General features: G+C 52.5%; 4 protein-coding genes across 4 annotated transcripts; 3 read left to right on the forward strand and 1 right to left on the reverse strand.

Annotated features, from left to right (window-relative positions):
- Positions 1 to 287: 287 nt before the first annotated feature.
- CPAR01_01181 (uncharacterized protein) lies at positions 288 to 848 on the reverse strand (the record flags this gene model as incomplete). Its single annotated transcript, XM_060485470.1, has 2 exons — positions 288 to 503; positions 636 to 848. 2 exons carry the CDS (start codon positions 846 to 848, stop codon positions 288 to 290), a joined length of 429 nt encoding a protein of 142 aa, XP_060356327.1.
- A 5751-nt stretch (positions 849 to 6599) lies between these two features.
- Positions 6600 to 9227, forward strand: CPAR01_01182 (fungal specific transcription factor; the record flags this gene model as incomplete). Its single annotated transcript, XM_060485471.1, has 6 exons — positions 6600 to 6657; positions 6848 to 7159; positions 7264 to 7425; positions 7478 to 7794; positions 7854 to 8572; positions 8630 to 9227. 6 exons carry the CDS (start codon positions 6600 to 6602, stop codon positions 9225 to 9227), a joined length of 2166 nt encoding a protein of 721 aa, XP_060356328.1.
- Positions 9228 to 10668: 1441 nt separating this feature from the next.
- Positions 10669 to 12549, forward strand: CPAR01_01183 (platelet-activating factor acetylhydrolase; the record flags this gene model as incomplete). Its single annotated transcript, XM_060485472.1, has 1 exon — positions 10669 to 12549. The coding sequence occupies one exon, from the start codon at positions 10669 to 10671 to the stop codon at positions 12547 to 12549; it is 1881 nt and encodes a 626-aa protein (XP_060356329.1).
- Positions 12550 to 15887: 3338 nt separating this feature from the next.
- CPAR01_01184 (uncharacterized protein) lies at positions 15888 to 19089 on the forward strand (the record flags this gene model as incomplete). Its single annotated transcript, XM_060485473.1, has 2 exons — positions 15888 to 15983; positions 16084 to 19089. 2 exons carry the CDS (start codon positions 15888 to 15890, stop codon positions 19087 to 19089), a joined length of 3102 nt encoding a protein of 1033 aa, XP_060356330.1.
- Between the last annotated feature and the right edge of the window lie 572 nt (positions 19090 to 19661).

A 19661-nucleotide genomic window follows, 5' to 3' on the forward strand; every position in this document is an offset into this window, starting at 1 on the left:
AGATCTATCGAATATTTCAAAGTCCTCGTCACGTAGCTTTCCCCTTTTAGGGTAATCAACACAAGCTTACTACAAAGTTATGTCGCATGATCGTTAAGGCTATGCTGGAACCTCCTGGCATTTCAGTCTAAGTTCACCATCAAGAGATTTCCATTGTTCATCGCAAGCTTCCTATCAGTAACCTACTGAACCACTACAATAATTCAGCTGCGAGGCGCAATTTGAATCAGTTTGCTGATGCCATCATTCTAGCTCGGTCCCAGTTCGACCGTACTGCGATTAGCAGTCTAGCACCTATACCAGCACAAGAAGCTATGCCCAGTCTGCCCGCTCGGAGGCGTGTAACACTTCCCGCCACCAACAATAGCGTTTCCAGTCTCGCCAATCTGGTTCTGGCAGTTGCTGTCATAGTACAGGTGACAGTTAGTCCCATAGGTCCCGTCGCCGACGGCCCTAAGGCTGGCGATGGCGTCGGAGGAGGAGTAGCATTGTCCGCTGCATCTCTGTTGGGGTAATCGAGGTCCAAGTCAGTCTCGTGTCTTTCAGGGCTTCTTTCGTTATGTTAAGTTGTGACGAGGGAGTTTGGAAGGTGGTACGGGTGCTAGGGAGGAGGGATTCAAAAAGATGAGACTTACGCCGGGCCCGATTGCTCCGATTTGGTCGCTACAGCCGGTGCCGCGGTAGTACCGGCCGCATTGGCCGTTGACAACGCCGGCTGCGGCACAAGCAGCGCGGCGCTGGAGGTCCGTAGCGTCGAGGTTGATTACATCTGACGAGGTGCCTACGGCGACAGCAGCGCCAGTGGCAAGGTTTGCGGCCAGGAGAACTACAATATTGGCGAGAAGCATTTTGAGAGGCTTTGATTGGGATGAGGTTTTGTGGTGGCTGTTGAGCTTGCTCCAAGAGGTTTGCAAACAGCGGTTTCGGTCTTCTTTATATAACAAAACCAGCCTATTGACTCCAGCCGTGCTGACTATGAATTTGCTGCAAAGACTCTGTTCCTTCCAACTTCATCCTGATCTCAGTTGGAAGTTTCACTGTGTCACGACCTCGCTCACTAGGTTTAGTTACGCATTTCAACGCATGAGCTACAACGTTCCAGCCAACATCGTAGCGGTGTAAGCCACATCTCACGATGTCTGTCTTTGCCCGCTTCCCATGTTTGGTTGTATGAATCAAACGCACGCATGCAACAGTAAGCCCTGATGGATGGGAAGACCAATACCTTTCTTAATCTTGAAGCGGCACAGACATGTTGTATGACAGGACAATAGCCTATTGCGTACAACGGGAACGATTGTCCACACGCATGCATCTTGTTTGGTCATATTACTGGTCTAGCACCTATCAAGTGACTATAGCTTGGTCAGACTTTGCCATATTGTGATAGCTGAGACACAGTTATTCTCACATTCGGGTGACAACTTGTCAAGTAACACATCATGATGCGGACCAAAGTTGCCATTATGCTGGTACTGTTGGTAAGCCACTATTTTCAGTCTTTCCAACCTGAACTTCAGCTATTCAGGTTCTTGATTGGGTATCGAGGCGTCAGTCTAGGTTCTGTCTCACATGACCGGTCAGACGAAATGTAGAAGTGAGTCGATTTGATAGGCCATGTTTGATAGCCTATGCAATGACTTTGACATTTACCAGTGAGAAAATAGTATAGGCCTTCACTGAGATGACTATGTTACCTACGGTGATTTAGGGAACGTGTTTCGGCAACCCCTCAGCTGTGAGCAATAGTAAAATGAGACAATATCGTAGGAATGCGCCGGGTATTGACTAGCTTAGTGGAGGTCCCTTACGGTCCAATAATACTTGCCCAGCTTTGGAATTCCAAGTCAATTTGAGTGTCTGCCTTACTCACAATACCTTTTCACAATAATATGTGGTAGCAGCAAGCATGATCTGAAATGAATTGCATGCAGACTTTCGTTGGACGTATCTTTCCTTTCGGCGCGAGTAGAGTCGCTACATCGTGAGGTATGACGAACAGCACCAGGTGCTTGTATGCGTCGATCTTAAGCAGCTCTATCCATGTATAGAGGCAGAATGGGACTGTCCGTGGTAAATGTTGCATTATAAGGTGGGAATGGAAGTTTCTTGAATTAGCCATGTTCCGTACTCATAAAGAAGATGTCTCAATATCAGTCCATCAGTAACTCGAACCCGATATCATACATGAGAAGATGATAGAACACTCAGCTTATCCCTGAACCACGTTGAGAGTCTCTGCTTCCTTTTATTTATTTATGCCTACCTCAGCTGTCCGTCTAGGAATACTGGGTCTAGCACACACATGTCTTGCGGCCACCACCGGTGACAAGTTGTCGGGCAAGACACGTCATATGATGTGTCCTGTGTTCAATGATCTACTCACCTGACCACTCTTACTCTTTCAGAAACAACGAGGCCCTGTTTGGTTGAATTCCATGCTTTCTTCCTGAAGGTAAGTCTTGCTGACGGCGACGGATTTTGGCCGGACTTACATGACCAACCACAATAAAGCTTCTTGCTTCATCTTCATAAGTACATGTCAATCTCGAGGAACCTGTTGGAGCCGGGTTGGACAGCAATTCTAGACTCGAGCCATCAATGGCAAAGAGTCTAATATGTGGGATCCGTGGGGGAAATCCGAATCATCATCCTGTTGCCTGGATGATGCGTCAGGCGGATCATGGATGTATGGAGGAGCTGCGAGCTTTCAGAATCAGGTCCACCAAACCATCTCCAATCCCGACCTATCCTTTGGTATCGCTATCGTGGCAATGTCATCAATCTGCATTGACATTCGATCCCTTCATCTTCTGTGAATGCCTCTTTCTCTTCAATCCCGGCGCATCCCGCCGTCTTCGCCGAAGCTGCCGAAAGCTTACTCGTCGGAATCGCCCCCCGACTCCCGGGCTAGTAATCCGGGGCTTCCTCGCTGGATGATTGTCAATGACACCGAAGTCTGGATCACGCTGTTTTCAAGAGCCGGATGGCGCGGTCATCGTGAAGTATCAGAGACAGGTAACCTTCTCATGATCATGCGCCGATAACTGCAGAGATTTTTCGTTCGTGATTGTGGCAAAATTCTCGGGTCTGGATGCTGTCGAGTTCCTCATGATCTACCCGATGACTCCGGCCGAGAGATGCATAGGCCGCCGCGAAGCGCCCCCTGTGACCCGCGCAGCAGGTCCCGCCGGAACCGAGAACTCTCACGTTTGACGGTTCAAGCTAGTCAAATCCCGCGGTGTTTGCCATAGAGTCGCCTGTTACAACATTAAGCCTGTGAGGGAGAAAAAACAAGCGGTCTGATGCGCTCGTGGAGTTGGAGGAGTTGTTCCTCGGCTGCTGCCCAGGCGACTTGATAGTTGGGGCTTGTCGAGTGCCAAGAGCCAAAAGCAGCCTTATCTTTGTTGCCCTACCGTCTGCACAACTTCGGAGCTTGCCGCATTTTCCTTGATGAGGCTAGAAGTCAAATCTATCGGTGAGGCCAGAAGACTAGATAAAACGAGGTAGCATCTACGTCCTAGGACTTGGCCACTTATTCAAAGTCAAGTTGGGTTTCTGGTACGAACGAAGAGTTGACTCGACGCTCTCAAAAGTCATGTGAGATATTGAGAATACCATTGGGTGTATCACGCTTTGATTTGTTGGATGATTGCATTCGGAATACTTAGAAAGTACGAAGTATGGAAATTCCCTTAGATGAGGCTGTGAAGCTCAGAGCCAAGACTTGAAAAGAGCACTACAATGCGTGGGGTAGGTAATGAAGAATGGGGACTAGGACTGTATTTGGTAATTTTTGGCGCTTCTTAAAAGTCTCACAAAGCCCACGCGCAGAATACTCCAGATTCCTTAGATCCGATTTACGGTTATTGTCTTACATTGCCTCAGAACGGACGCCAATCGCGCTAAATGAGGCTGGGACGTGCTGTTCGGCTTTCGACCCTCGGGTCGTAAATTTAAATCTCAAGATACGGGATACTAGAAAGGGGCATGTTAGTCGAGGTGCATTTGAGGAGATTTTCTTCGTAAAAGGCTGGGTCTGTCCGCTCTGTACCGCTTGGCTTAGAATGGGCTCATCGGCAGGCTCTTCCGATGCGGCTTGCCCGCGCCTTTTCAGAGTCTGATAAGTGGAACAGAGTGTCACAGACAAGCATAAGGGGATAAGTAATAGAACGACTAGTCGAAACTCTCTTAGATCAAGTTGTAAAGCAATTGGCCCCAATTGGTGCGCCCCGCAGAATCGCACTTCGTAGAGACTCTTCATCACGCTGCCTGAAACTCCCGTCGGAGTTTTCTGCGCGGATGATGGAGAGTACTATATGTTATGCTGTCGTTTGGGATTTGATGCCCTTGGGCCTCGGCAGGGCGTTATTGGAGAACATCTGTGCGTAAGTCTTTTCATGTTTGCCGTTCAACTCTCCGTAATAAGGATCAGTTGATGGTTCTTCATATACCCCAAATACATACTGAAAGGCTGTGCTTTCATCAATTTAATTTTGGATCGCCGATTCATTTTGGTGATGACGGGGGTTCCGCCTCAAGATTATATTAGTTTGTCTTTGCTGGAACCGTACCCTATGTCCCGGAGAGTAATATGCCTAGGGCGGTGCCGCATGGATCACCGCTGTATAACCAACTGACATTACACCTACTGGCGCGGACGTAGCAGTCATGGACGACGGCGCGTCGGAGTAATTATGTAGCAAGGTATTTGGACTTGAGAATGTGCTGGCAAGATGAGTAATCCTACGGGCGAAAGGCATCTTACATCGAGGCACCATGGTAGTGCTTCACTCGGGATAGTCGGTGCCGATCAGTATCACGGCCAAAGCCGGTGACCGTTGGGACTCGAGCGCTGCTGGCGTGCTCACTGCTGGCGGCGTAATGCAGTGATGAGATTACGGTATTCGTCCGCAAAGTGACAACCATTTGTAAGCTAGGCGGTTAGTGGAAAGGCAACATGACTCGTGGAGGAGATTGATGGTGGAGATGGCTAGATTGATAAAGTCGCGGCTGTTTGAATTTTCCAACGTGAAGGTTTGCCCATTGTCATTTGGGAGAGTCTGGGATGATGAAAGATCAGACGCAGGACCGTGACTATGGATGCAGGGCTAGATAGGATTATATATTGGCTGTTGCAGTTTTGTAGAGAGATACCTTTAAAAGTCACATCTTCGTATTGTAATTACTGCTGCCCAGCCCCGGTGAAAGCATCATTTCGTTGAAAATCGCGGTCCGATCTTCGGTGACGCATCCCAATACATCCCCCACCCGCGGAAGGACGACCCAAAAATGAAGAAGGGCCAGAGATTAGAGTTGGGCGATTAAGCTTCGCCCCTAAAACACCAGACAAGCACCAGGATGCGTCGCGGCCACAGGCAGACAATCACTCATTATAACCACGGAGACACCCCTTGAAATCCGCGCACTCCGACGGACTACGATTATTTCCGCGCCAGCCGCCTGGTACCAGACACTCATCACACTCATACACTACTCACTCTCAATACTCGTATTTTGCATCATTGCGACACCTGCTCCGAGACTTACACGACGGCATAGAGGGGAAAGAAAAGAGAGTGAGAGGATCCAACAGACAAAAGAAAAGAGGATCGAGACCAGAGGCGCAGGAACCACCCGTGTACCGAGGGCGGGCTACTTGCCCAGTTGCGGGAAAGAGAAGAGAAGAGGGCGTAACGTTAGGGTGTAGGAACAGCTGCAAGAAAAAGCCAGGCACACAGGGCCGACAAAGAGAAAGAGACGCCAGGCAAGTTGGAAGGAGAGACTCTTTGGGAGGGGCCTCTGCGGCACGCCGCACATCCATGACACATTTGCACATGCGTCTTTCTCTCACACACACAAACCACAGCCTCAACCCACCACGTTCGCGGACACAACCCATTCCAGCCCCCAAACCTACCTAACCATTCCCTGTCCCCCCCTCCCCTGAGAGGAGAGCTCAAGCCCAAACACGCACCGGAGCACCACCATTCTCGCTCGGAGACCCTCGCAGGAGAGAAGAAAAAACCGCTCTGCTGGCATTTTTTCCCATCCTCCTACGAGTCAATTGGTCCCAACAATCCGGTTCATCGTTCTTGGTTCCCACGTTTGATCCAAGGAAGACTGAAAGAAAGTTGTCCCTCCATACGGGACACGGAGCTCTAATATTCTATTTTTCTTCTCTACCCTACCGCACTTGTATCAGTCCGTCTCCTTTCGACGCCAAGCATCAAAGTTATGGAGCAGAGCCCCGAAGACCATCAGTCACCGCCAGACGGACAAGCGGCCAACCGCGGGTCCGACGCACTTCCGAGACCGCGTCCGTTGGCTTGCACTCCATGCCGGCGCCGCAAGGTAAGGGTCCAATTTCCTGTCCCGGTGGGCTGGTTCGCCCTCGCTCTTTGGAAGGATGCTGGATGCCGTTGATCTTCACGCCTATCGGCGCGAATAATTCAACCCCAGCATTCGTGAGAGAGAGAGCGAGACCGAGCAACTAAGCGTGTGGGGTTCATCTTGGGCTAACCGTCGGGACGGCTCGTCGTTGCAACTGCAGATTAGATGTGACCACAAGACGCCAATTTGTTCAAACTGTGTCAGGTATGGGTTGGAATGTGCCTGGCCAGAAGGACGACGGTCGTCGGGACGTCGCCAAAGACCGTGAGTGAACCTCCTCATCTCCTTCCCAGCGAATCACTCGCTGCCCTCATCCTGGCCCTCAACTCACTAGTTGCTGTCGAGGGGAAAGGGGGGGTCGATGTGACCCTTATCTCCGATCTATTCTGCTGGCTCGTGGATGGCTGACACATTCACTATGGTGTTGCCTTCAACAGACTCTATGAAGATGTAGTTTCGAGACTGGCTCAGATGGAGAGGCTGGTGGAGGAGCTCCAGAAGCCAGACCAGGGACCGACACCTCCACAGCAATATGTTCCGACCGCCAGTGAGGCGGCAAAGGCAAGTGCCTCAAATGCCTCACCCCTGGCGACGACGTCGTCAAACAACCCATCGCCCCTGTCCAGGCGTAAGGCTAGTAGTGCAAGCCCGTCTTCCGGAAACCCTGACAACTATCCATCGCCGCCATCAGCTACTTCGTCAGCCTCGACCGGAGCAAGACCGTATTACATTGGGGCTCCTGACGAAAGTACGATAATCGCAGCAGGTACGTAATGATGGATTCTTCTTGCTCATGCCATTGGTCCTTCCAGATCGTGGTTGTTGACAGTGTTCATATGCCAGGTGCTTGCTCCCTACTCTCGCCGCAAGGTCTGGGTCAAATCGAGCTTCTCATTGGCGATTCGAGGTTCAGCAATGCCTTGAAAGCTATGCAACCAAAGGTCGTGTATGGCAATGTTCAGCCGTATCTTGAACCTGCCGACACGAATCATCCTCTACCTCCAAACCATGTCATTATGGAATGTGTCAACGGTAAGTTTAGCCAGGTGGTTCGAGCGATTTTGACCGTCTACCCGGGTTCAAGTGGGTCTCAGTATCAAAACGGTGCAGTCACTGATTCAATCCAACCTAGATTATTTCGTGACCATGAACACTGGCATACGACTGTTCCAGGAGCACGAGGTACGAGCAGCTCTCAAGTCTTACTTCCAGGGCCAGCCGCCGGCGGATCCAGGTTGGCGCATGGCGGTCAACGTTATTATTGCCCACACCTTACGCAAGAGGAATGGCATGCGGAATAGGGAAGAGTATCAAAAATACATCCACAATGCGCTGGGAATGGTACCCAATATCATCTTGCGCACACCATCGCCTCTGGCGATTGGGGCATTACTGTCAACAGTTGGTTCCCCTACGCTGCCCATGTTCCCCAAGGTTACAAGAACTGACCCCTTGCGCAGGTTCTTTACTTCAGCTTCACATCTGAGAACCATATTGCGCTCACCCTCATGGGTCTCACGGTCCAGCTCCTCTTGATGGCAGGCTATCATCGGCCAGAGCCGGACGTGACTTTTGCGCGCCCTCAACAGCTCATCCCTACAGAACACCTCCACCGCCGTCGTCTCTTCTGGCACGCATACGTGATCGACCACGATCTTATGCTGCGGATCGGAAAGCCTGCCCTCATTAGCGATGACTTCCTCCTGGACCTCCCCGAAGAGCACCCATCCGATGGGTACAGCATGTACTACTACCCCAACGACGTGACGCTCAACTTCTTCCTCGAGCAGGTCCGCCTTGCCCAGATTCAGGGGCGCATTTCCACGACGTTGTACTCTCGCAGCGGCCTTCCTGCGGCCGAGCTTGAGGCCGAGATCCGCCGTCTTGATAACGAGCTGACAGAATGGCGTCAGAGCATCCCTCCGATGATCCGCGCCGACAACGTCGATGCCCTGCTTGACGGCGACTACTCTAGGCTGGTGTGTCTGACGACGTTGCACTTCACCTACTTCCAACTCGTTGTCGCGATCCATTCTGCGGCCTTCCGGCTACCCACGCTGGAGGATCAAGAGGGAGTAGAAGCCGGTGATATAGGCCCCAGTCTGGCGCTTTGCGTGAGCGCATCGCGTGCTGCCATATCTCTGCTGAACTACCATCAGATCGAGCACCCATACACGCCGTAAGTGTCCTCATCTCAACCATGTAATGAATGATGCAGCTCATACTCGCTTTCTAGCTACCTGCTCTATCAAATCGCTTGGAGCGTTGACATTTTGTTCGTCAATATTCTCCAGAACAAAAGCAACCCCCGAGCTCGCCGTGATCTCGACCTAATTCGCACTGTCATTTCCTTCTTCGAAAAGTACGACCCGTACCACCAGAGTGTCATCTCGTATCAAATCATCAAGGTCATCGCCGATGTTGCGGCTACGGTCCTGGCAAACACCCCGACCTTGCCTCCACACATGCTTCCCGTTCAGCAAGTCCCACTCCCGGCCCCGAGTATGCCGATGATGCCCGGCTCCGCGGGTGCGATGCAGGGAGTCTTCTCTCCCCAGATGTCCGGACCAGGAACGGCCCGTAGCGGTAGTATAACCGGAAGCACCCCCGATGTCCTCGGTTCCATGACAAGTCTTTCCATGGCGGACCAGCAGCAGCAACAACAAACGTCACCATTCATGGACTTGTCAACAGGATTAGCGTCGCCCAATGACGGTCAGCTCTTCCCCGGATTTATGGATATGGCCGACTGGAGACTACCGATGGATTATCAGCCAGAGCTGTGGCAATACGACAATCTCCTAGACAATCGGTTTCCCAACAACCAAAATTAAGTCGTAGTCGGACCGGATCTGAGCATTTGCAGAGGAATAAGTCTTGGCGTCATCGGGTCCACTCTCATGACGGCGGCGGCGGATCACTTCCGGCCATCCGGCGGTAACCGGCGATAAGTCCGCAGGCCGTCGCATTTTGGGCCCACCTTCTCCGGTTGCATCGCCGAAAGAAACTACCCGATATCGCGCACTCTAGCGCCGCCATCAGAGGCGAATCAGGGCTAGCCACGATCGTCAGGCACGCGAGCTTTTGCCTAAAACTTCCATTTGGAATCACTCATCCACGGCTTCAATGACAGATTTCGCCGAGGTCGCGTGCCGAGAGGAGAGGAATTTGAGAGGCCAGGAAGGAAAGAAGAGGAGGAAAACAAAAAAAGAGGCCAGACGATGCCATCCGGGCTCGCGTCGCGACGAAGGATTGAGCTCGAGATGTCCGGACGATGGCCGGATGGGCGGTGCGCCTCACCGTAGCCCTAAGGCCGTCGAGCGAGAAAGAAGCATGTGGGAGGACGTGGAGTGGTAGAGAGAGACAGATGGATGCAATACCCGAGCGCCGAGGCATCCAGCAATTGTCTCAACCCTACAGAGTACAGCCAATTGGAATTGACTTTTTTGGGATTTTTTTCCACGCTGAATCCCTTTTTTCTGGGCATTCCTGTGTGTTAGTTGAGAAGCGCATGCCCAGCACACGGATCAAAAAACACATGTCTCGCTGAGTGAAACCTACGTCGCCCTACGAACGGGAATCAAAGCACCCACGTTGCGAATACGATTATCTCCAATTGGAGACCCCAATGGGGGTGGGAAACGGATGCCATGCGATTGCCAACTGGGACTTGACTGTGTCTGTGATTCTAGACTGGATTCTGGGAGTTTAACCCTTGTCGATAACGACAGCCCCCTGCCCGCTCCTCCAAATTCCCACAAGTGATGTGCGCGCGTATTCTTTTCAAAGAATCCGGGGTTTTAATTGTCAATGGCAGTTTTCTCCCAATGACGTCAGGCGTCCTTTCCGGACTCTTCGGTTTCACGTTTTAATCTCACAGCCCCCTTTGACCACCAAGCGAACAGAAAAAGTCAAGCGTGCGGCGCGCGATTTGTCCTGGGCCCCTTTACCGTCTCATTGTTTTTCCCTTTAGGGTTCCTGCATACTTTGTAGACACGCGCCATTAGGAATGCGAAGCCCATCTTAGCCCCCAATTCCGATCCCTTCCACCTACTTACTTACCTTAAACCCGGGACCTCCCTCCTAGCTGTGTCTCCACGCTTACCCGTACCGCCATGACATCTAAATTCCACAGCAACCCACGCCCTCTCGTTCGACTTCCCCGTCAACGGGCATAGGATATCCCCTGCACCTCACTCAACTCTCGCCTCTTTGAGACCTGCTGAGCATCCTTCCGATCCTGGCAGGTTGAGGACTTTCTCTCTCTCTCCGACAATGGGTTCAGAAACCAAGAAGAAGGCCTCAACCGAGGACAGGAAACGGCGATCCGACACGAACCCGCCCAAGACACTCAGAGAACGTTTCCTGCACTCTCTCCCCTATTACACGGGACCCTACGGCGTGGGATTCCTCGAGATCGAAGCACCGGTCCGTCAACCGCGTACCTTTTCGGAGCTCAGGCGCCACAACGTCCCGCTGTTGAGGCTCGATACCGTCCTCTTCGCCGTCTACTACCCGTGCAGCGTAAAGACCCAGACGGACGACCACGCCGCCCCCGATCATCACCATGACCAGCAGCAGCATTATCATCACGGCAAGAAGAATGGGGAAAAGGCCGGCGGTACCAAGAAGCCGAAGCTCTCACGGGTCGGATGGCTCCCGCGTCCGCGGGTCCTCACCTGCAAGGGCTACGCCAAGGAGTTCAGCATCCCGCATCTGCCCGTAACGGCCTACATCGCCGCCACCTCCATGTTCACCAAACTCCCCGCGCTGAGGAACGCGAAGCTCGCAGAGCATTGGCCGGAAGAGATGCTGGGCGACGAAGGTCCGACGGGTCAGACGGCGAGGAACGAGGAGTCGAGCTCGTGCAAGAAGCCAAAGTTCCCAGTCATTATCTTCAGCCATGGCCTGGGCGGCTCGAGGATGAGCTACAGCTCCATATGTGGAGAGTTGGCGAGTTACGGCTTCATTGTTGTGGCAATCGAGCACAGGGATGGGAGCGGTGCGAGGACCTATGTGAACCTCCCGGAACATCGGGAGGTGTCCGATAGCGAATCTTCCTTGGAGACGGTCAATGCCAAAAAGATCAAGAACAAGAAGAACGGAAAAGACTCTGGGCAGCACTACTGCGTAGACTATCTTTTCCCCAAGAATAACGAGCAGGACACGGCACCGAACAACGAACAGGGCGTTGATATGCAGCTACGCGCTGCGCAGATTGAAATGAGAATGACGGAAATCGAGGAGGCCTTCCGCATCCTTGGATACATCGACAGTGGTCGCGGGCACGAAGTTGCAGCCATGAACCTGAGAAAGAAGGGCAATGTGGCGTCGAGCTCCAAAGGGCTTACAGGCATCGTATGGGATGACTGGCAAGATAGGATGTTTCTCGACAATGTGACGATAATGGGTCACTCGTTTGGCGGAGCAACGACGGTCGAAGCTTTGCGGACCGAGTCGCTTAGCTGGGTTGGTCAAGGCATCATTCTTGACGCTTGGGGCCCGGCGACGCCACGCGCAGGAGAGAACCCCAGTCACCGGGTTAAGAAACCGTTGTTGTCGATCGGATCGGAAGCCTTTATGCACTGGCAAGAAAACTTTGACAGACTTGTCGACGTCTGCAACGAGGCCAGGGGCGAGAACGCGCTCACCTGGATGATGACGATCCGGGGGTCAACCCATCTCTCCCAGACAGACTTTGCAGTTCTGTACTCGACTTGGACAGATCTGTTCATGAAGACGTTGGTGAATCCTCTGCGAGCCATCTACCTGACGATATCACCGTCGCTCGAGTTTTTGAAAATCACGCTACCTCCGGAGCAGACAAAGTACAACACCTGGGTAGACGAGGAAATTTTGAAAACAACAGAGCCACCAACAGAACCACTTGCTGTGGTGACGCACGATCACCGACCGGACGACCAATGGATCGCAGTTCGCCTCAAGGTGGACAACGAAGCAACTCTGCGGATCAAGAGATGGTTTCGGCACAAGAATCGGGTCTTGATGGGTAAAGGCGATGGATCGGGCATGCCTTCGGGACTGATCAGCTGGGAGAAGGGCAATGAGGTTTGGATGCACGTGAGCCCGGACCCTGAGTCCGTGGAGGAGCAAATGCAACGGAACGAGCGGACGACGAGCCGGAATGCAGCGTAGGTAGGCTCGATTAGCATCGCGATGTGCTTTGTAGACCTGCATGTTCTTCATGGGTTGGTTTATTTGGGTAACGATTTTGGACATTGGCGTTTACGAGGCGTAACCGCATCCATGGTGTTGGGATGCTTTGAGCACTTGCGGTGTCACTGTATAAGTAGGGTGGTAGGTTCGTCAGACAGGACACAGCCTGCGGGCCTCTGCTAATCAAGATACAAGCGATTTCTTATTGCAAGTCGCTTGCATATTTGCGTGGAAAAGTTGCGTATGGTCGCTCAATTCAGAAACGTGATTCCAAGATCAGCAATTACTGGGCAACAGCTCTGCAGGCTATCGGGCGGTCGGACGGCCAAGCCATTGTCGATCCAAAGACGGGCTGGTAGGGTGCCTTTCGGCTTCAGCAAGAAGGTCCTAGACCTTGCTTATAATCAAAGCCTGTGCGCTCTGCGCTTTGTCGTGAGAAGAGGGTAGCTTTGGTTTGAGGTATAAGGCGAGGCTCGGACTCCCTTGCCGAAGTGGACTAGCTCCAGGGACGCCGATGAACAGCAATTTTGATCGATTGAGCCAGGGGTTGCCCGGTACGGTGACGTGTGGAGAGCGATGGTGCCGCGACGAGGGGGACCAGGATTATGAAATCCACGAGATTGAATTGTTGTTTGACCACCACGTCCGGCTGTGGATAACGTGGACGGTAGTGTAGACGCAGGCAGTTGAGGGCAGGCTAGCCTTGTGTGTCATTCTGGCGTGGGTGTATGCCACAACGTCTCCTCGACTATTTTTGTCTCTTTTGGTTCGTTTCTCGCTTGCGTGCCGGCACCTTCTTTTCGGACGAATTCGCTGTGTGAGGGCTTTGAGGCGAGCCAAGAATGGAAGACAGGGAGCCCATCGATCAAGGCATGCAGGTCGGGGTCAGCGGTGGTGGTGGTGGTGTGGGATTGTTTATGAGTGGACAATATGCAGGCGTCAGTTGATGGCATGGTGCAAAATACGAGTTGTGCCGTCAGTGACCACTGAATTGTGCGTGATGGTTTGTGCCGACGAGCTGGTCTTGGGTCTATAGCAGAAATCATAAACTTTGATGACGAGAGACAGGTCGGACGAGGGACTGATGTTCGTAGAGGTCTGTGATTGAAGTTTAACGGGCAGAACAGTCGCCAAGATGTCGTCGGTCTGGTTGGGTCCACATACATGGTCATCCACAGCTTCAAGTTCAGGTGAGGCGAGGGAATGGGAATAAGGTCAGGCTTTTGGCGGCGGGACGAGGTGGGTTGCGGGCAGAAGCCACAAAGGACGCTACGCCAACGGCCGGGGATGCCCTGACTGCCTTGTTTCTCAGGAATGGAAGGCACGGAGGGAAAACGCTCACACGATTGTGTGATCACTAAGGTAATGTGTGGGGGAAACAATGAACACCAGCGTTCCTGCTTGCTTCTTTCTTACTGCAAACGAAGTTCAACAGCCAGGGGGAAGAGCAGAGCCCCCCGCTTGCTCCTTCTCAAAATAGCCGGTGGGTGTTAAGCTAGCCATGTCCCGGTGCTGATCGCCAGGATAAAATCGCCGGTGTTCGCTAACAGTGGATACCAAGGGGTGGCGTCACTGGCGTCTGCAGCGGTCCCCGGTCCAGCTGGAGCTCCTCCAACCGTCCAACGCACCTCAAAAGCTCGTATCGAGTGTCGCAACTCAAAATTCCCATGTGTCTAGAGGAAAGGGAACCCTCCCGAACACCACCTCTCAACAAGGCCTCGCATGGCAAGCGGCATGATAACCAGCCATTTAACCATCTTGCTGCGGTGAAGGGGCAATCGAAGACACCTTCTCCGGCTCGCTATTGGATAAGTCCCTTAGTCTCGCCGCCACAACCACTGCTCCGCTGTGTAACACCCCGCCAACGGATAGATGACATGCAACACCCCGATGGCTCTCCTTTGTAACAAGCAATATGACCATCATGACATGACACGGCAAGGTACATTGTTCTAGCTGCCTGCTGCTAAAGTGCCTGCTACAGGTTCTGTTCCCGTCCTCAAGCAACAATGTGCGCTGAGCAGGTCCTGCCGATACCTAGTTGCCAAGTTATTGGCGCATCATGTCTCTTCGGTACCTTACTTGCTTAATCTTTTTCTTGGGTACTGGGTTTTGCCTACATCATGCAGCTTCTCTAGGTACTGTCCAGCTGAATGTGTGCCGGGACCTCTGCCCTGCTGCACCTGTTCTCGCTCCCGAACCTCAACTCAGACGTGCTCTGGGATGGTAAAGGGCTGATCACCATCCCATCTCGCGTTGCCCTGACCTCTATGGGGTAAGCCGCCTGGTGTAGTCTGCACGATGTCGGATGAGAGCGGCTCACCTTAGCTAATATGCGCGTTGGCTACCTCGCGCTCACACCAATTGCCCATTGAGAAGGCATCCCCATGGTAGCCATCTCATTACGCCTGTCTGTGTCCCGCTCAATGGCCATGGCTCTTCCCGGTTGTTGTGCAGGCAAGACCTGATAGAATCTGACCATAATTTGACTTCACTCAATGGTCCAAGGTGGTTGCTAAACGTCTGTGGTGTCGTTGCCATCTTGTTGGCCTTGCCCTCTAAGATAGGTCAAGGTGCTTGCGGTGTTGTAAACAAGCTCCAGGTCTGCAGTCTGCATAAGGTGCCTCCGATGACTAGGATCCAGCTCATCCCGATCTGCAGTTCCTTCTAGGTATTCCTTTTTCCCGTCTCTTACCAGCATCAGCATCAGGACCAGCATCCCGCATTCGAGAACCCCTCTTAGTCTCAGCGAACCCCGGCTCCTTCCCAAATATCAACCCTACCCTGCTCTTTCCTCCAGAATTCCCTTTTCGTAACTGTAACTGCCCCTCGCTAGACAATTCGAAATTTCCGACTTTCCTTGGATTCACGACGACAACGTTACTTTGTCGCACTTTCTCTCGTTGGCCTTAGCCTCTCCCATACCCAATTCGACCGTCTGTTGATTCTTCCGTCTCGACTTTTACGGATACGCGCCCACCTTTCACCGTCTTTTTTTTGGGTCACACCTCGAATTGCGCGACGACGTCTCTACAACGTCAATTCACCGCCACGCCCTGGGGGTTTTCGGCCGCAATTACACTTCGACAAATTGTTTACTGCATCACCTTTTAGTCTGTCACTATTAGCAAACGCCATATCAGCATCACGAAGAAATGACAACGCAGAAACGCCTCCATTAGCAACGCATCATCTTCTCTTCACCATCTGCCACACAAACTAGCTGGCTATCCTCTCCCACTTTCGACGCCACTGCTCCACTTACGATAATCCACCTCCAAATACGCCTCGAGACAAGCACGACAAGATATCCAAGAATGACTGCAACGGGGGCTCAACGCGAGTCGACCAAACCGCAACGCGGCCGGTCTGACAGCCTTCAAAAGATGTTGGAGCTGGAACACATTCGGAAGGTAGGCCGATCCCACCCTAACCTGACGCCTCCTACCACGTCGCATCCACACCCAATTTGGCTATGTTAGCTCCCACCCACTAACACGCTTCAACTTGTAGCTCGAGCGTCTTCAGGGGCATCAGTCCATGCCTGCGGCGACCCATCCCTCTCACCTGGCGTTTCAGCAGGTTCTTCAGCAACAGCTTAATCATGGCCGACCTGCCCAGTCACCTCCGAAACTGAAACCTTTTCCTACAGTTCATCCCGCTCCGCCTGTGAAGCCTATAGCTCCTCTCCAGTCTCGCCGGAGGGAGTCATCAGCTCAACTTCCCACACAGAAACCGGAGCTACCACCTTCTGCTATGAAAGCAGTCCGCCGAGCAACAGCGTTGCCTTCTCTTTCCATTTCCGTTCCGCCGCCCTCGAACGTCAAGTCTGAAATCGATCGCGGGTCGGAGCGCAAGGAATCGGTAGAGCACAAGCACAAGACAGTGACCTTCCTCGACGTCGATATGGTCGACGAACCAACTGCCGACGACGCCTCCTCGATTTGCCACTCACCGAGCTGGGAATCTTTTGGTCAGAACAAGAAGAAGGAAAAGAGAATCGAAGCCAAGATGCGCAAGAAGGAAAAGGAACAGGCCGAGAAGCAAGCCGAGAAGGAGGCCAAATCTGTGAAGAAGAAGTTGGCAGCTAAGCTCAGCAAAGCTGGACCGAACACCAAAGCTTCCCCGCCAAGACCTCCAAATGCATCGAGGTCAATCTCTAGCCCAACCGTGTTCGTCAATGAGCATCTTCGGTCAGCCAGCGCCCAGGCATTCTATGAGCCACCACCTTCAATCCGTCCTCAGCATGCCAGACAACGGTCAGACTCGGTAGCCATGCAGCTAAAAGCTGCTTTGACAGGCCACAAGACCCATAATCAGTCTCACAACAACGATGACCAAGGCTTCATTGGCGGCTTGAAGCTGGAGCAGAAAAGACAGAATGACGCCGGCATTCCCTTCAGAAAACCTAATCCGCCTTCTTTCCTGACCGGTCAGAGATCTCACTCATTTGGACCTGAAGTTAGGGTAACCCCGCCAGCAATGACACCTTCAGCGTTGCCGCGTTCTTTCTCATTCGATCCGCAAGGAGAGCGACCTGACGAGTACGACGAAGACTCATACGGGCCCAAGACCCCACGATCTGCTTCTATCAACACCTCTGCTTGGTCTCAGCCTTTAGTCTCGCCCACAGCACCGCCTGTACCTGATGTGAGCAATTTTCACCAATGGATGAACGGCACGAAGCAATCGCAAGTGCCCGCCAACGACGATGAGTTGGAGATTCATAACGGACTTAGCGAGGTTGTGGTTGAGCAAGAGCGAGGACGAAGAAGAGAGAGTTACGTTCACCAGTCTCGCCAACAAAGCAGAGAAAGATCCATGAACGGCTACAGAGACGAAGTTCGCGTCTCTGCCAAATCTCACTATCCTCCGGCCTCCAATCGTCCACTACAGTCTCGAGCATACTCCTCTTCTTCAGAGAGCAGCCCAATGGGCTCCAACTTCCCTCCACGTAACGGATCGCTCTCTAGCCTCGGCGGCTACAAAGACCAATCAGCCTCGGCTGAAGATTTCACGCTCACATTCCGACTTCCTTACACACCGCCAGCAGGCAGCCCGGGACAGCAATCATTCGACCGGTCCACGTCTCAGGGACCACCCATGTCTAGAATGATGTCTAGAGAGATACCTTTGCCTCCCGAAAGATCGGCATCGCGTGAGAGGCATCCGGCTACCCCCGGAGCAGCCATCAGAAGCTTTAAGGATGCAGCCAAAGCCGCATTCCAGAAAGTGTCGACTCCGGGATCATCCAAGCCGCCTGTCTCCAATTATTTTACCAGAGCGGCGCGCGATACTACCATGACACCCGACTCAACGTCAAGCTCTAGGTACTCAACCGACGAGCCATCCCCTTTCACAGCCCCGCCTCGTCCGTTTGCCGAGTCTACTGAGTCGACTTCGAGAGACTCATCAGCACGCCCGACACACAGATCTTCGATGTCTTCATGCGACGAGTCCTTGCCTTCTCCGTCACCCGCCACCACTCCTAATTCTTCAAGGCCGCAATCCGAAAAGGGGTTGCCGCCTTTGGACGGAGAACTCGGTCGGGTCGACAACGAGACAGTGGTTGTTACGAATGACACTCGGTCGTACAGGCTTTCTCACAAGGCAGCGATGCAGACAGCCTCTCCAATTGCTACGAATCAACGGATCAGCCTGCCCCCTCAAATTCCGGTCCAAAATCATGAGGCTCATCTCAACGAGCTTGAAGCCTTGGTGACGGAGAAGTTTGGTAGGAAGGCTAGCGTTGCTGATGCCGAGGACAGCGACTCGTCGCAGAGCTATCCCACTCCAATACACACCGACAGTTCGAAGACATCCGCGATGGCAACCCCACTGACATCCGCTTCTTTGACGAGTCCATACGATTATGGGAAGAATGGGCACGTTCAGGAAATTAGCAGCACCAACATTGAACCGGTACAAGAGGAAGTTCATAGCGTCGTCCAGCGTCACCCGAGCTTGACTAAGAGCCGCTCGAGTCCTGACCTCGCACTTGACACTAGTTTCCTTCCGAAGCTCAAGCATCAACCTCTCGTGCCCCGGTCTCTTGTTCCGCCACCACCGCCCCGCTCATCAAAGCGTGGCTCTGTGAATAATTTACACGCCAAAGCAGCCTCGCAGTCTTCATTCCCTGCGGATGTAGCTTCCAGGAAGTCGATTGTGTCCACCAAGGGGCCTTCGAATCCCTCACATTATCTCGAGGAAGCCCGCAAATCAATGCCGCCACCGCGATCCAGTCGCGTCTCACGTGCATCCATTGTACCTCCCAACGGCATCCCCGAGCCCGTTGCCAAGATGCTTGTGGAATGCTGCAGTTGCAAGTTCTTGCACGACATGCCGAGCAAAGTCTACGAATGTATGGCAAAGCCCGATAGCATGGTGGAGGACCGGAAGCTGGGAGTCAGCGGACTCATCTCTACGACGGTGAAGTGTCCATGGTGCGCTCACGGAATGACGACAAACTGTTGCGCAGGATATGCAGCAGTGATCTATTTGAAGGAGAAATTGCACTGAAACTAAGGGCAAAAGGAACACGAAGTAATGCAAATTTGAGAAGGATAATACGACGATCGGGCTATACACTTGCTCTTTTTGCGATTGAGCTCCTACTGAGCCGGAAGAAAAACAAGGAACGAAGGTAGACGACAGGAAGTGGACAGTAATCATACTTGCCTAGCAAGTTTGTGTAGAGAATTGTACCATAGGGAGACTACATATCATCAGCCAGCTCTATGGGTGGAGACTGACTCGAGAAACCAATACACCCACTAGTTGTTATACTTTTTTTTTTTTTAGAACCAAGTGACATCCAGTGAATGTGATCCGATGTTCTCTTGTCTTCATCTCATTATGGCCGTGCCTTGTCGGTCACTCACTCAACCAATCATGCCGTATCGTTGAGGACCTCGGTTTCCTGATTAGGCCATATCCCGGGTTCGAGAACCGCCCCGCTTCGCTTCTACATGTTGGATACGTAGTATTAGAGAGCATAAGAATCGGATTGCGACTCGGGAAAACTAAAATGGTATCTCGGATGTGCTGTGCCATCTATCTATCTTCTCAAACCCCATTATTGCAAAGGAAAA

Source organism: Colletotrichum paranaense (genome assembly GCF_030867605.1).
Source record: "Colletotrichum paranaense strain IMI 384185 chromosome Unknown Scaffold_1.1, whole genome shotgun sequence".
In the NCBI taxonomy this organism is placed as follows: Eukaryota; Fungi; Ascomycota; class Sordariomycetes; order Glomerellales; family Glomerellaceae; genus Colletotrichum; species Colletotrichum paranaense.